Source organism: Phasianus colchicus, chromosome 18 (assembly GCF_987193195.1).
Source record: "Phasianus colchicus chromosome 18, bPhaCol1.hap1.1, whole genome shotgun sequence".
NCBI lineage: Eukaryota > Metazoa > Chordata > Aves > Galliformes > Phasianidae > Phasianus > Phasianus colchicus.
Window position 1 is genome coordinate 3,678,302 of NC_143453.1, and position 13,442 is coordinate 3,691,743.

General features: G+C 48.2%; 1 protein-coding gene across 19 annotated transcripts in view; it reads left to right on the forward strand.

Moving 5' to 3' along the window:
* The window catches only part of SRRM4 (serine/arginine repetitive matrix 4), a 57,835-nt gene that overhangs the window by 34,899 nt on the left and 9,494 nt on the right, over positions 1-13,442 (forward strand). For all 19 annotated transcript variants that reach the window (XM_090120950.1, XM_090120958.1, XM_090120955.1 and 16 more), the window contains 7 exons: positions 2,367-2,510; positions 3,917-4,000; positions 4,209-4,280; positions 5,423-5,449; positions 5,905-5,955; positions 8,451-8,543; positions 9,468-9,618. In XM_090120950.1, coding sequence (XP_089977076.1) covers positions 2,367-2,510; positions 3,917-4,000; positions 4,209-4,280; positions 5,423-5,449; positions 5,905-5,955; positions 8,451-8,543; positions 9,468-9,618 — 622 coding nt within the window. The remainder of the gene's footprint in view (positions 1-2,366; positions 2,511-3,916; positions 4,001-4,208; positions 4,281-5,422; positions 5,450-5,904; positions 5,956-8,450; positions 8,544-9,467; positions 9,619-13,442) is intronic.

Consider the following 13,442-nt stretch of genomic DNA (forward strand, 5'->3'; position numbering starts at 1 on the left):
GCAGCTGGTGCCTCTGCTGATGCACAAGGAAATAGTGGAGAGAAGATTAAAATTGAACTGGCTCAGGATCCATGCAATCAGGGAAAATATCGCAGTGATTTGCTATTATAATTTCCAATAACAAACGGCAGGGCTCCTGCTGCACTAATAACAGAGGTCTGAATGAGGTGGGGAAGGAACCTGCCGTGGGGTGGTTTTGTGTCTCTGTTTGTGGAGAGCACTTACAACCTCCCCCACCTCCTAATTTTAAAGAGGTATTTTTAGTGTCTATTTCAAAGGGATTTACGTAAACACATCTGCATGAGTTTTGGCGTGGAAATCTCTTTACAACCTTCTCCTTTCCCCCCCTCCTTCTGCTGGGTCAAAAGAGCGGTTCAACCATTTTCTTTTTCAATCAACTGAGGAGAGGCAGAAAGCAAGAGAGAAAGAAAAGGATGATTTCACCAACGCAAAAAGCCTCCTCTGCACAGTGATGCGTTTTGAGAGGATTGTGGCACAGTGGATGTGGGTCAGCAGGGTGCCAGGGCTGGGGGTGCAGGTGTCTTTTTGCAGGTGATGCACTGGCACAGCTGTCCAGGGAGTGGTGGGGTCACCAACCCTGGAGTTGTTCAAAGGAACATGGAGATGTGGCACTGAGGGATGTGGTTATGGGCACGGTGAGGTGGGCTGGCCTTAGGCTTGAGGGTCTGAGAGGTCTTTTCCAGCCTTCACGATCCCATGACTCTATGATTCTATGATCCAGCACCCAACCCCGCTGCGCCCTTCAAACGAAGCTCACCAGGAAGGCAGTTTTTCAGCTTCTCGCTCCTCCAGCGATGAGGAGCTGCAGGAGAAAGGCTGCTTGATGAGAGCTTTGTGGCAGGAGATGGCTTGGGGACTCAGGAGCCTGAAGACAGGGGAGGGGGCTATGTCACCCAGCGCATCTCATGGTCTGATGGCATGGCATGTGCCCATGGTGCTGAGCACTGCGATGGGGATGCGGCCATGGTTTGTTCCCGAGGCAGCAAACACCCTGTGCCTTTGCCCTGTCCTCCGTGTCTTTCCAAGCTGTCATGGCCCAGCCCTTGAAAGATGAAAAAAAAAAAAAAAAAAAGTATATGTTTATATCTATCTATTCAATCAATGTCTATGGAGCTTAACGCAAAAGGATTACCAGCCCGTTTAGAGCGTTAGTGACTCTCAGCTTTCACCGGAGGAGAGTATTGGGTTGAATTGAAGCCAGCCTTTGATGGGATTGGAGAATAATTATTTCCATCAATAATTACTTCCAAGCCCAGAAGAAATGGTCCCCAGCGTGTAGCAGGACAGCAGCCCTTGGTTGCCTTCAGGCTAATGTGCTTCAACGCCGAGACCTGAAATGCCATTAGTGGGGACATCACCCACTGTGCCCAGGGAGAGCCCCCATCCGCACTACTGGAGCTGCTCCAGCTTTGCACAGGTCATTAATTTGGGGACATTTTTAATGGATCCTAATGACTGAGCCTCAGAAGACTGTTCTTAAAAGGGGGTTGGGAAATGCCACAAGCTAATTAGCTCACACAAAGAAAGCAATTAACCATGTAGCTTCCTGGATGGTTAAAAATAACGCAGATAATGGGAAAAGACTGGGAGATTTTTTACAAGCAGAATAATAGATTTTAAAGCTGGAGGGACCATTGGATCTGCCAGCATCACCTCCTGTATGTCCTGGGTGGGAAATATTTCCTCCAGCATCATCCCATTGACCCTCAGTGTATGTGTTTGCCTAATGTTCATCCCTAAACCTTCAGGCATTGCAAACTGTGCTCCAAGAAAGAAAGGGCTGTTAGAAAAGGTGGGGTTCTTATAAGAACATGGGTTGAAATAGGAATGAAGTCTCTTCGATAGATGCTCCTGCACCAGCTCCAGCCCCCAGAATTGTGATTCTCATGCCAGGGGCAGGCAGAAAGATGTTCCCAGGGGCTGCAAGCCTCTGGCCATGGCTAGCTGGGGCTGATGTGCTGCTTTCCCATGGAATAGCATATTAGCTTCCTTCCTGGCACCACTGAACCCCCGAGATGTGCACCACTCCTGGCCCTGGCCCTTCAGCACATATATGGTGGCTGTGATGGTTTCTAAAGCCTAAATGCCTGGCTGGGCTCAGCCTTGCTGACAGTTCCTTTATTTATTTGTATAATACTCTGCACGACACCAAAAATGTGGTGTTCTCAGTGCCCCACTGGGTATGGTTTACGACTTTCCATTAGCGCTTCCATTCTTTGATACAAATATCTGCAGGGCTCTACTCACACGGGCTCCCTGGGGCTTGTGCAGGCACCTGCACGGCTCAGGTGGTTCCCTTTGTTTTCTAGCTCTCTTATTGCTCTTTCTGGCCTCTTGCCATGCAGTGGGACGCTCAGCTGCCTGCCGTACTCTGCCGAGGATCGACGTCCTGAGAAGCTGAGCAGCTGTGTGTCCAAGGAGACCTCCACCACTAATGGCTGGGCAAGAGGGAAGGAGAGACGTGGCCATGCTCACCACAGGTCACGCAGGTAGGGACAGAGCCACCCCACCGTGAGGTTCAGTGGAAGAAATGTCATTCTCATCCCTGCTGAGTCTGTGGGATCTGGGCAGGGGTTGGACAACCATGTGAACCTCCAGCATCCCATGTGCTATGGGGCACGTAGGGTTTTCTCCAGCTGTGGATCACCCTCAGCAGTTCCCATCTCCCATGCCTAGATCAGAGCAGCACACTGCCCTAACTAGGGTATCGCTCTGTTGTCAGTACCTTGTTAGCCCCTGACAACTTGCAAGGGTAAAAATGAATGAAGCTTGCTAAGCAAGGCAGCTGGGGTCTCAGCCTTTGTTGCTGGACTGGGATTAAGGCCTTTCTGTTTGGTTAAAGATGCTGGAAAGAAAGAGACAAAGTGCATTTACTATCTTCAGATGTCAGGCTAACTGGAACAATAATCTAAAGTGTATTTTTAATTAGACTCTGATTACAATCACAGAGGAACAATTAAAGTTAGATCAGCTCAGGGAGGAGGCTTCCACTTCAAAGACAAAAGGCTTCATCTTGGGAGCAGGGGGAGGGCTCCAGGCAGGCTGCCTATGGCTGAGCACACAGCCTGGAGGTTCTCCATGCCCTGGCACAGACATGGCAAGAGCTGACGATGGCCTGAGATGAGGAGGAGGCTGAGCTGTGCTGGAGCCCACATCCCACATCCCTATGAGGATGGCTTTCCAACCACGAGGTCCCAATGGTGGCACCTCCAGGCAGTGGGGATGCTGAAGCATAGGCCCTGTGCTCTAGTTTCCATCATTCACTGCCTTTCTTTAGGGCCATCAGCCCCCGTGCATTTCATATTTTCAGCCCAGTGCTCCAAATTAATTAACTGCAGTGTTTCCTTTTTGCTGAAATGTAACACAATTTAAAAAGAAATTAATTTACAGCTTTTTTTCCCCCCCAAAGTTTAACCACTGTGTAAGAGATGCTTATCTCACTAAATCACCATAGCACATCAATAAATATGTATTTTTCTAATCAATTGCTATTTAACATTTGCCATGTCTTATATTACTGTTAAATTCATCCGGTCTCAATAATTATTGTATGCAAATCAAATGCCAATTAATTATTTAAAACATATTTACAAAGCAGTAAAACCCATAAATCTGTCATGGAGTTGTTAACCTCAGCAAGCTCATTTCAAACAACCAGCTGGCATCGCAGCCACGTACAGCGTCTGCCTCATTATATCTCCATTAAACCCATGGAGGAGGCACTCAATTTCAAGTGAGGGTAATTAGAGGGTAATTAGGTGCCCTGATCTGTCCCGGTCAGCCCTCAGGTAGGAATGGTGGCATGCGGAGGTGAGCAACCCCAAGTGAGGTCATTCTGATGGTGCTTTTATGAATTTATTTTAAAATCTCGTTTGGCTTTATCCCCCTTCCTCAGCCCCTCGTGTGATGGGGAACGTGCACCGCTGCCGGCCCGGGGGAAGAAGAAGAAGAAGAAATCCAGCCGCAAGAAGCGACGGAGGTGAGGCAGCCATGTTGGCCTGGGCCTTGCCTTATGGGGAAGGTGTGAGGGGCTGGGGCCCTGTTGGCCATCCTCCTGCCCTCCCCTTACACCTAAACAGGGCTCAGCCCCAGCTCTGCCCAAGCCCCAAATCCTGGTGGCGGGTGCAAGGTGGGCAGCACTGGGGGTGAGGGGCTGTGCTGGCCCTGATGCCTCTCTGCTCCCCCAGGTCTCCTTCCTACAGCCCCTCTCCTGTGAAGAAGAAGAAAAAGAAGAGCTCCAAGAAACGAAAAAGAAACAGGTATTTCTCCTTTGGAAGTGTTGCTGTGATGTGTCGGGTTCTGAAAGCCGGTTTTTAATTTAAAGAGAGTGATGAAATTTTGGAATTGCAAATATTTCACTGTCTTCTTCCAGCTGTTAAACCAATATTTGCAGAGAACAGTGGATGCCATCTCCCTTGGAAAGTTCATGTATTTATAATTTATTGAATGAGAGCAAGAAGCTACTGAAAGTGGTGAACAGAGTGAAAAGCAGCCCTTTTTTTGTTATGGAAAAAGGTGAAAGGGAGGGAGAATAGAAGGAGATAGAAATGCCTCTAAAATATATCCTTTCCAAGAACAGATTCTTATGCTATTTTATGGATGGCATCTCCTGATATCCATCTCAGGTCAGATGCTTGTCATTTTTACACCTGTAGTACCCATTTGTGCCCCTGCAAGCTGAACTATAGCTTATAGTTCATCCCAAAAGGCATCAACCACTGAGCGTTAGTGACCAACGGAGGTCATTTCCAGGTACCACTCAACTACAGATCCCAACTGGCCTTGTCTTGGGCCATCTCACGGCCCTTCTAGACAGGACATCAGGCCATGTCTTCTGTGGGATGTTGTGCTAGGAGCTCAGATGGGACGTGAGGCAGTGTGCAGGGGGCTCACTGGAAGGATGTATCCCCCCTCTATTCTCCCAGGTTTTTCCAAGGGCCACCAGCATGGTGATTCCTACAGGCATGCTCCGGGAGGGAAGACATGAAGCTGGTTTGGCTGTGAGCCTGCTCTGGAGTTTTGCAGAAAGGATTCTTCCTTTGACTGCTGCTCAGTCCTTTGTACAGAAAATCAGGGTTTAGACTCTCCTCGACAACTTCAAACTCAGTGCAGTGCGGAGTCAGTAGTAGAGAAAAGCAATCCACCAGGGACAGAGGAGGTGTTTGATTCTACAGAGAGTGAATTGCTCAATTATTTGCAGTGTGCCAGTGGCTTCCACCAGCACCAGCTGTCCTGTTAGCTGCCTCGTTAGCCCAGCTGGCTAAAAGGGAGTCAAGGCTGTCTAGCTGGTGCATTGTTGCCTTAGTGCTCAGCCTCAAGATGGACCTTACCAGATTGTCTCTGATTCAAACTTCCAGTTTTGTAAGATGCTGTGCTCAGTGTGCACCTTTGTGTCTTGCAGGTTATCCTCAAAGAAGAGAAGACACAGGTAAGAGTTGAGCACGTGTGGGTGATCCCCTAGAAATGGTCTCCTCAGGATCTTACAAGGTTGATGTTCACTGTGTGGAGGCAGGAATCACTTCTGTGCCTCTTTGTGGAATCCCCTTGGTTCCTCCATCTTCTGTGGGTCTCGCAACCTCGTCCATGTTGGATACTTTCTGCATCTTGAGCCTTCATTCCTCTTATGGTTTCACCTACAAACAGCATGTAAAGCCAGAAGGTTGACTGATGCCATGGGGACTGTGTCCAAGCCCAGGTTTCTCATCAGGAACTGAGACCCCCAGTGTCAAGGCAGAACCATTCATCCCTTCAATTTTTTAACTGCATGTTGTTTTGGGGGCAAATTAGCTGTAATGCTGATGTGTGAGTGTGCTATGTATATATATATATATATATTTCTATCAGAACAGAAATCTCCAAATTAATTAGCCATTTCTTATTTAGTTCCTCAAGCCCCAAAAGTAAGAGAAAGGAAGAAAGAAAACACAAAAAACAGTAAGTAGTGATTCACAATATTCTCTGCCCTGCCAGCTGTGAGCAGAAAGTCCAGCTCTTCTGACGAAGGCAGTATGAGACCCAGCTCTGCATGCCCTCACTGAGAGGGGCTTTAGCTCCTCCTTGTTTGCTGCTTTCAGAGGTTACACAGGGACTGCTAGTGATATAACCAAATATCCAAATGGGAGCAGAAAGCAATGGGGGCTGGAGAAAAGAAGAGGTTGTTTAGAGATGATGGAGACTGTTGAAATACGGACTTGATGTTCCCATCTGCTCTGGTGTTGTGCAGAAGACAAGCACAATATTTGTCTTGAGGGACAGACAGGAGTATGGTATGAAACATGGTTCTTTGGGGCCAGAAGGAGGGCCTGTAAGACTTCCATTTTGCAACTTGTGGCTTCTCACCTGCTTTCAGAGCACAGAAACAGCTCTGGGGCTGAAGCCTGGGCATCAAACCCCTGGCTGGCTCTGCTGGGACTCAGCATACCCTGTTAGGGAAAGAAGAGCTGGCAGACAGGGATTTGCTGTCTGATTGCTATTAGCAGGGCCTGCCCTGTACTTCTTCCCAACACAACCTTACTCTTAGGAAGGGAACAGAAGGACAAGAGCCCCTAGCACTGCCAATGTCACCTTGCTGCCCATTGGGACTGAAGAGATTAGAATCTACGAGGTGCTGCCTTCACCTCTATTGCATGCAGAAACCCCATCTCCTTTTCTCTGCATTTCTGCATGTGTAGTAATGCACTCACTGTTTTCTTCCCACAAACTGAGCTGCTGTGTGCCCAGAGATCTCATAGATCATTGATAAAGCTGAAGCTTTCTTGATTATCTGTATAAGAGGGCACCTTCCACGCACGACAGTGTTGGCCGACCTGCATTAGCCTAGCAGTGTGCTTAGAACAAAGATTAGATGCAGTAATGCACTGACTGGGGGGAATGAGAGCTTCTGGGATTGCTCTTTGGGGATAAACCACCCAGGGCTCTTTAGTCCTCATCTTTCAACTCAGAAATCAGAACTGAGTCACTCGTGGTTTCTTCAAGCCTCCCCGTTGCTCCCTGTTGTGGATCAGAGAGATCCCATAAGCCAACTTGAATCAGGATTTGGCTTATCTTTGTTATCTAAACCATATGGGAGCAGTTTGTCCTTCCTGAACATAGGGAAAAACTCTTAAACTGGAGGGACTGATGCAGAAGGTGAAGAGAAAGCATGGAGAGAGGGAGAGGCAGTCAGTGCTGCTGACTTCAGCTGTACAGAAGGAAGGAAGCTCCCCAAATGTAAAATGCTGGAAATACAATCATAGTGTATAAAAAGCATCAGAGAAAACAGCCAAGCAGAGTTCAAGCAATTGCCCTCATTGTTGCCCTTTTGTTTTAGAGGAGATGCTGTGCTCAGGCAATTGGTTCACTGATTTCTTATGGTGCCAAATTGCTAAATGCTGTCCAGGCAGGTATGTTAGCAGTGTCAGTGGCTGGTACAGCGTGGCCATGAAACCAGATTGTTCCTGTCAGCTAACCCATCATCAGCTTTGCGTGCTGGCACAGCAGTGCCAGGCTGAGCAGATGGTTACACACCAGACCCAAAATAGCTGCTGTGGTGGGCACTGGGCATGACAAGAAGGAACAAGCACAGAAGGTTTCAGAGCCTGCCACTCACATAACCCTGCTCCCTGAGTGCAGGACTGGGGGCTTTTGGCAACGACAACACCAGTCCTTCAGTAATAGGGCCAGGTCCATCTGTAACAGCCCAAATGAAGCAAGGGGAAGAGCAGCAGGACAGTGAACCTGTGTCTGTGTGCAGTTTGCTGGTCCCTGTCTTGTGGCCATGTAAGAGAATGGAGCAGCTGCAGCTGGGCACCTATGAGAAGTCAAATAAATGGTCCTGTCCCCTCAAGCAGAAACCCTGCATAGCGTAGGCTGCAGTTATGGAGGCTGTGTTTCATGTTTATAACAATAATAAGAGCAGATTATAGGACAGGCTGGATGCTCTCGAGAAGGTGGGGAAAGCTGGTACCCAGCATCCTGTATTATGGGGAGTCTGGGAGGGTTTGAGTTTGGCATTGGGCTGCTCAGAGAGACAGTGCTCCCCAAGCAGGGCTTAGCAATGGGCTGTCAGGGTGGGCTGCAGGATGAAGGAGGAATGGGTGACATAGCTCTTTAGGGTCTTGAAAGCAGAAAGCATTGGTGCTGCCTGCTGCGCTCCTGTGCACTTGTCCATAGATCTTCTTCCAGCATGGCGCAGAGGCAACCTAACAGCTTGTAGCTAAATGCTAGCATAGATCTCAGTAAGATGACATGCCTTGATGTCAGGGCAGCTGTGAAGGGATGGAGAATTTTTCATGCCTTTGTGTCCTTTGCAATGTTTCACGCACTGATCCCTTTGCTTTAAAATGCAGATCTGGTTTATGATCTAAGTGCTGTTGACTTTGGCCTCCAACTGCTGGGTCTTACAGCCTAGTTCTGCTATCTAACCACGGTTTCTTCTCTGCTTCCCAAAGCTCTCGTGGGCGCACCCGGAAAGCTCACCGCCACCGCCGCTGCCACTCTCGCTCAGAGAGCTCTGACTCCTATTCCCCAAGCTGCCGGAGCAGGTAATGTCACCGCTCGCTGGGCTGCTGCCCTGCAGCACTGCAGTGAGTCAGGAGTGTGAGTGCAATGGCTCGTGTGCCCCACTGACCCTCTGGGCAGAGCCACGTCCCACTCTGGCAGTTGGGTGTTGAGCTCCCTGTGGTCACGGCCATAAAACAGAGGGTTTGGGCTTAAGAAACGGTGGCTGCATCTTCTCAGCCCAGCAGTCACTTCTAATCTCCGTGGCTGATGATCAGCCAGTGACAGCTGATTTCAGCCCGGTCTGCCTTTCCCACCCCAGGGCTCTGTACTGCCAATGTCCCAGGAAAGCTTCAAGCTTGTTCTTAGCAATGGAAATGTATTTGCCAATGGCATCCTATGGCCACTATCTTTGACCTGATTAAAACCTCTTTCCTGTAGATGACAGATGCATCCTGAGGCCAGCTGAGTGGATGCTGGTGCTAGACCCGCATCACTGCAATAGCAAATTGCACAGCTATGCACATTGTGAGCTTGTTATGTGTTGTTTGAAAGAGCTTTATGAACAAATTACTCCCTCTGTCCCACTCCACTCCTTCTAACTACTGAGAATCTTCTCATGGAAACCTGGTGATCAGTGCAGGGAGGAACACAACCAGTAATAGGTGGGAAGTTCATGTAAATGTGTCTTCTCTTGGAGGTGTATTGGCATAGGGACATTCAAGGCTGTGTGGAAGCTGTGAGCTACCATAAAATTAGGAATATCGGAGCTGAAATTTGAGGTTTAAAACCCAAACCTCACCACACATCTCCTGGTTGCAAACAAAAACATTTTTAAAGCAAGGAAGCAAAATATTCCCTTTCACTCCATCCTGACTGCACAGAGGAGACAAGGGTTTGCGTGCGGCTGCTGGTGGGCGCTGCTGCAATGCTGAGGATAACGCTTTGCTTCTCTATGTTTTCTGGAGGCACAGAGCCAGGTCTCGGGAGGAAGGGCGTAAAGCAAGGCGGAGACGTTCCCAGCACCATGCAAAAGTCCCAACAAAGAGAAGCTCCTCTGCAGAGGTTCAGGCCAGCCAAACCCTGCCACTGCACAGCTTCCTGTCTCCTAAGGAAGTCGTAAGTATTACGCACTGTGCTTCTTTGCTTTCAGTAGCCACGGGAATATGGGTGAGAAGTCTGACATGAAATTTTTGTAACTCGATTATAACGATGTTAGACAAAATTTGGTTAAAACAGCATTACTTATTAACGGTGCTGTTCTCCAAATGTATTTAAAGTCATTCCTTCCTTCAGCACTTCCTCTTCAAGAGTGGGGTTGGAGAGGGGAAAGATTTGCCGAGTCTCTAGCCACTGAATATTGAATTGAGGACACTTAACATTAAAAAAAAAGAAAAAGTGGCCTTCAGCAATGATATTTCACAGGGATGTGTTTGTTATGCAGTCTTTGCTCAGCTGAATTTGGACTTAATTCATCGGTCTTGATGTCCAAAAGTTTGGTCCTTTAGGGGTAAAAAAGGGAATCAGACGTATATAAAGGAAATATTTACATTTAATGAGTTGGTGATTATTGGCAGGGGATGTTTTCTATTGGGATCCTTCTGAGATCGCTTTTGCTCTGGACTGACAAGCCCAGGGGCCAACTTGAGAGCTTGTGTGCAGCTCTCATTGATGCTAATGGGAACTGCATGTGCAGCCGAGGGTAAAGTCAGTCTCAGTGCCTTGGGATGTTTTTCCATATACATGGAAAGAGATGATATAATACATGCCTTAGAACAGAGGGAGCAAAAATGGAGAGAAATCTTAGATAGCGATTGGTATGAAATCTTTTTATCCCATGGCACATTTCCCCCTCGTTCCCAGTAGCTGCCAAGCAGAGGTGTGATGCTCTTTGATCAGTGTTAGTATCTGATGGGTGTTCTGGAGAGGGGCAGTGCTACATAAGACTTCAGGCAGCACAGAACCTGGTGCTCTTGTGTAGTTATAGAATGCTACCAGTGGCTTGAGTGGAGTCCTCTGAGCCCTGAAGTGGTATATAGTGGGGGACTGACTTTCTTCTCTTAAGCCCTGTCCTCAATTGGAAATAGCCCAGCCATACCTTAAATAGAGGAGATAGTCCCAGCAAGAGGAGGCTCTTTCTCTGCTCACCTGCACAGCTGGCATTTCAATAACAGTACACAGAGATCATATATGGATACAGACAAGCACAAGCTGTCTCCCAGAGTCACAGATGCATACTTAGTCCTGTCATATACACCTACTGAGTGTGTAGTGCACAACTGAGTCACTGCTTATAAAGCCATATAAGGCAGAGCACAAGTAGCAGAACCTGCGTGCTGTGCTTACGTGCTACAGCAGCACATGCAAAGAAAGAAGGACAAGCTGCAGAGCTGTCATTGCCACCGGCCTGGGGTGGTACCCTGTGTCAACTCAGCAAGGTCAGGGTGAGTTAATAACACAGGGAAACCAATGGCTAAAAGACTTTTCCTCTGCAGTCCATTGGTGTCCTCTCTTTTCCCAGACAGAAGTATGCTCTCTTGGGACATCGTTCAAGAACACATTTATCAAGAACACACTTGTTTAAATTGAAGCCCCTGGCGAAGTGCTGAATAAGGTCTTTAAATATCACATACTCAACACCAGCAGGGAAAAATGGAATGGGAGCTTTCAGTCTTGTCTGCTAATGCTATACAGTCTCTGTCACACCTCTTGGCCTGGGCTTCCAACACAAACCCTCCTGACGTGGGGAGATCCATCGTGATATCTCCTAAGGGAAGTGATGGTCCAGGGAGGGCTCTGACACACAGAGGAGACCCAGACAGGCAATACACAGACTTCCTCGAGGTAATGCTACAGCATTTCCAAATCTATTTTTAAAAATTATTTAATTTTAAGCCAGATTTTATTCTATTTTCTCCTGGAAAATGGAAGCTCTCTGTGGTAAACTTTGTCTCCACGCATTTTGTCCCTTCTTTTCTATTGGAATGACCTCATCCAGCTCAGTTTACCTGCAATCTGAGGGATGAAGCACACAGAAGAGCATCTACCTCTCTGCTTCTTCCCCTCTCGCCTTTATGTACAAGTCGGTGCATGCACGAGCATGCACACATGCAAAAACACCCCCAGAGCTCCCTGCTTCTTTTGAGCAATGAATTTCCAAGCTTCACACGCTCTTTTTTTCCTTTAATCACACGCAGCCACAATAGGCACCTGTTGAGAAAGAGGATTGTGAGGCTGTGCCTCAGCATGCAGAGAAACTGGTAATAGGCTGCTGCTATATCTGAACATTAACAGCAACCCCCTGTCCTGCTGCAGACACTATTCTGCATTGGTACAGATGTATTCCGTGCCCTTGTGCTTCTGGTTGAGCAGAGCAATATAAATACCTGCAGGGTGTGAGCTTAATTGCCTTTTGTTGTACCTGATGAAGATAACTGCACACCGCATCTACCTTCCCTGCCAGCTCCTTTGCTTTCACTGAAGCTCGTTTGCAATGTCACTAATTAACACAGGCTTGACCCAAATTTTCAAGGAGGCTCAGTGGGGTCTGGTTGTTCCAAGCAGCACTGCTTGTGCTGGCGTGCCTGCAGGGAGGTACAGGTGGGACAACACAGTGCAGGGATGGGGACAGTGTGTGCAGGGGGGCAGGGGGAGGCTGATAGCATGCCTGGAGACTGCATTGCTCTTGCTCTCTGTTTTCCAGCCTGGGTTGTGGTTTCTATAGGAAAAGCTGCTCTTTTAACTGCTGCGTGCCATGTTTCTGATGACAAACAGGGCTCTTCAGGAGCTGGAAGGCAAAGCCTTCCCTAAATACGAAAGCCTCACTCTTTTGCTGATCCTCTCAGCCTGAATGTACCTCTGGTTATCACCCGATAAATTTGCAGCTCAGTGCTCACAGAGAGGCAAGAGAGTGTGCAGCCATGAGCGGACCAAGCAGTGCCCCAGGTACCCAAAGGAGGCAACGTGATGCGAGCCCTCACCCCAAAGCTGTGCCAGACCAGCTCAAACCAAGGTGGATGTGCTCACTGCAGCAAGCGGAGAGGAGTTTTGCACTGATGTCAGCTCAGGCAGAGGGTTAGCAGAGCCCAGCCCATCTCCCCATTGAAGGGCAGCCCTCTGGGCCCCACTTCCCTGCAAGGCAGCAGGTGCTGCAGTGGCAGCTGTCAGCAGGGAGCAGGGGTCACTGCTGCAAGCTTTGTGTGCCTTTCATGGGTACAATGCACGGACAGACAGAGGGAGGGAGACATTATGCACTTCTGAAAAAGAAATTAACTCTTGTTTTGCGACTCATTTCAAAGCAGAGAAAAAGACCCCAGAAAAACCCTCTGGCGATGAGCGAGGCTGCGCCGCGCTGCTCACTGATGGGCCTCGGTCCCCTTATGGCTGAGAAAATTTATAGTCCTGTCTCTCCTCGAGGCTGTTTGAAGGCACAGTAAATGGACTCGTTCAGTTTAATTGGAAGACGAGCAGTGATTGTATTGTTGCAAGCCATTAGGCTGCACTGCCTCTTGATCTAGGAGTGCGCTCAGCGTTACGTTCTGAAGCATCAGGGCCTCGTTTCTACTCGTCCCTTCATCTTGCTTAAATAATGATTTGAAACACAAAAAATAACAAACCCAAACAGTAAATACGTATCTTGGGTTCTCTTGAAGGGCAGCAGTGTGTCTCACACCGAAATCATTGAGATTATTTAATTACTTATAAGAGGGGGGAGGGGGAAATGCCAAATGTTCACACGGAGAAAATTACATTCACAGAAGACCAGACTCTTTTAAGACACCCCAGAAAAATAAAAAGCCATTAGAATTCAATTGAACTCTGCAGTGCCTTCAGATGCAGCTCGTGGTTCCTATTTTGTGTGGCAGGAAAATGGAACCAGAGGTAAAGCCAAGGTCACCAAATGGGGGAATTTGCCTCTGCCCAGCACCTCAATGCTTCTCCTG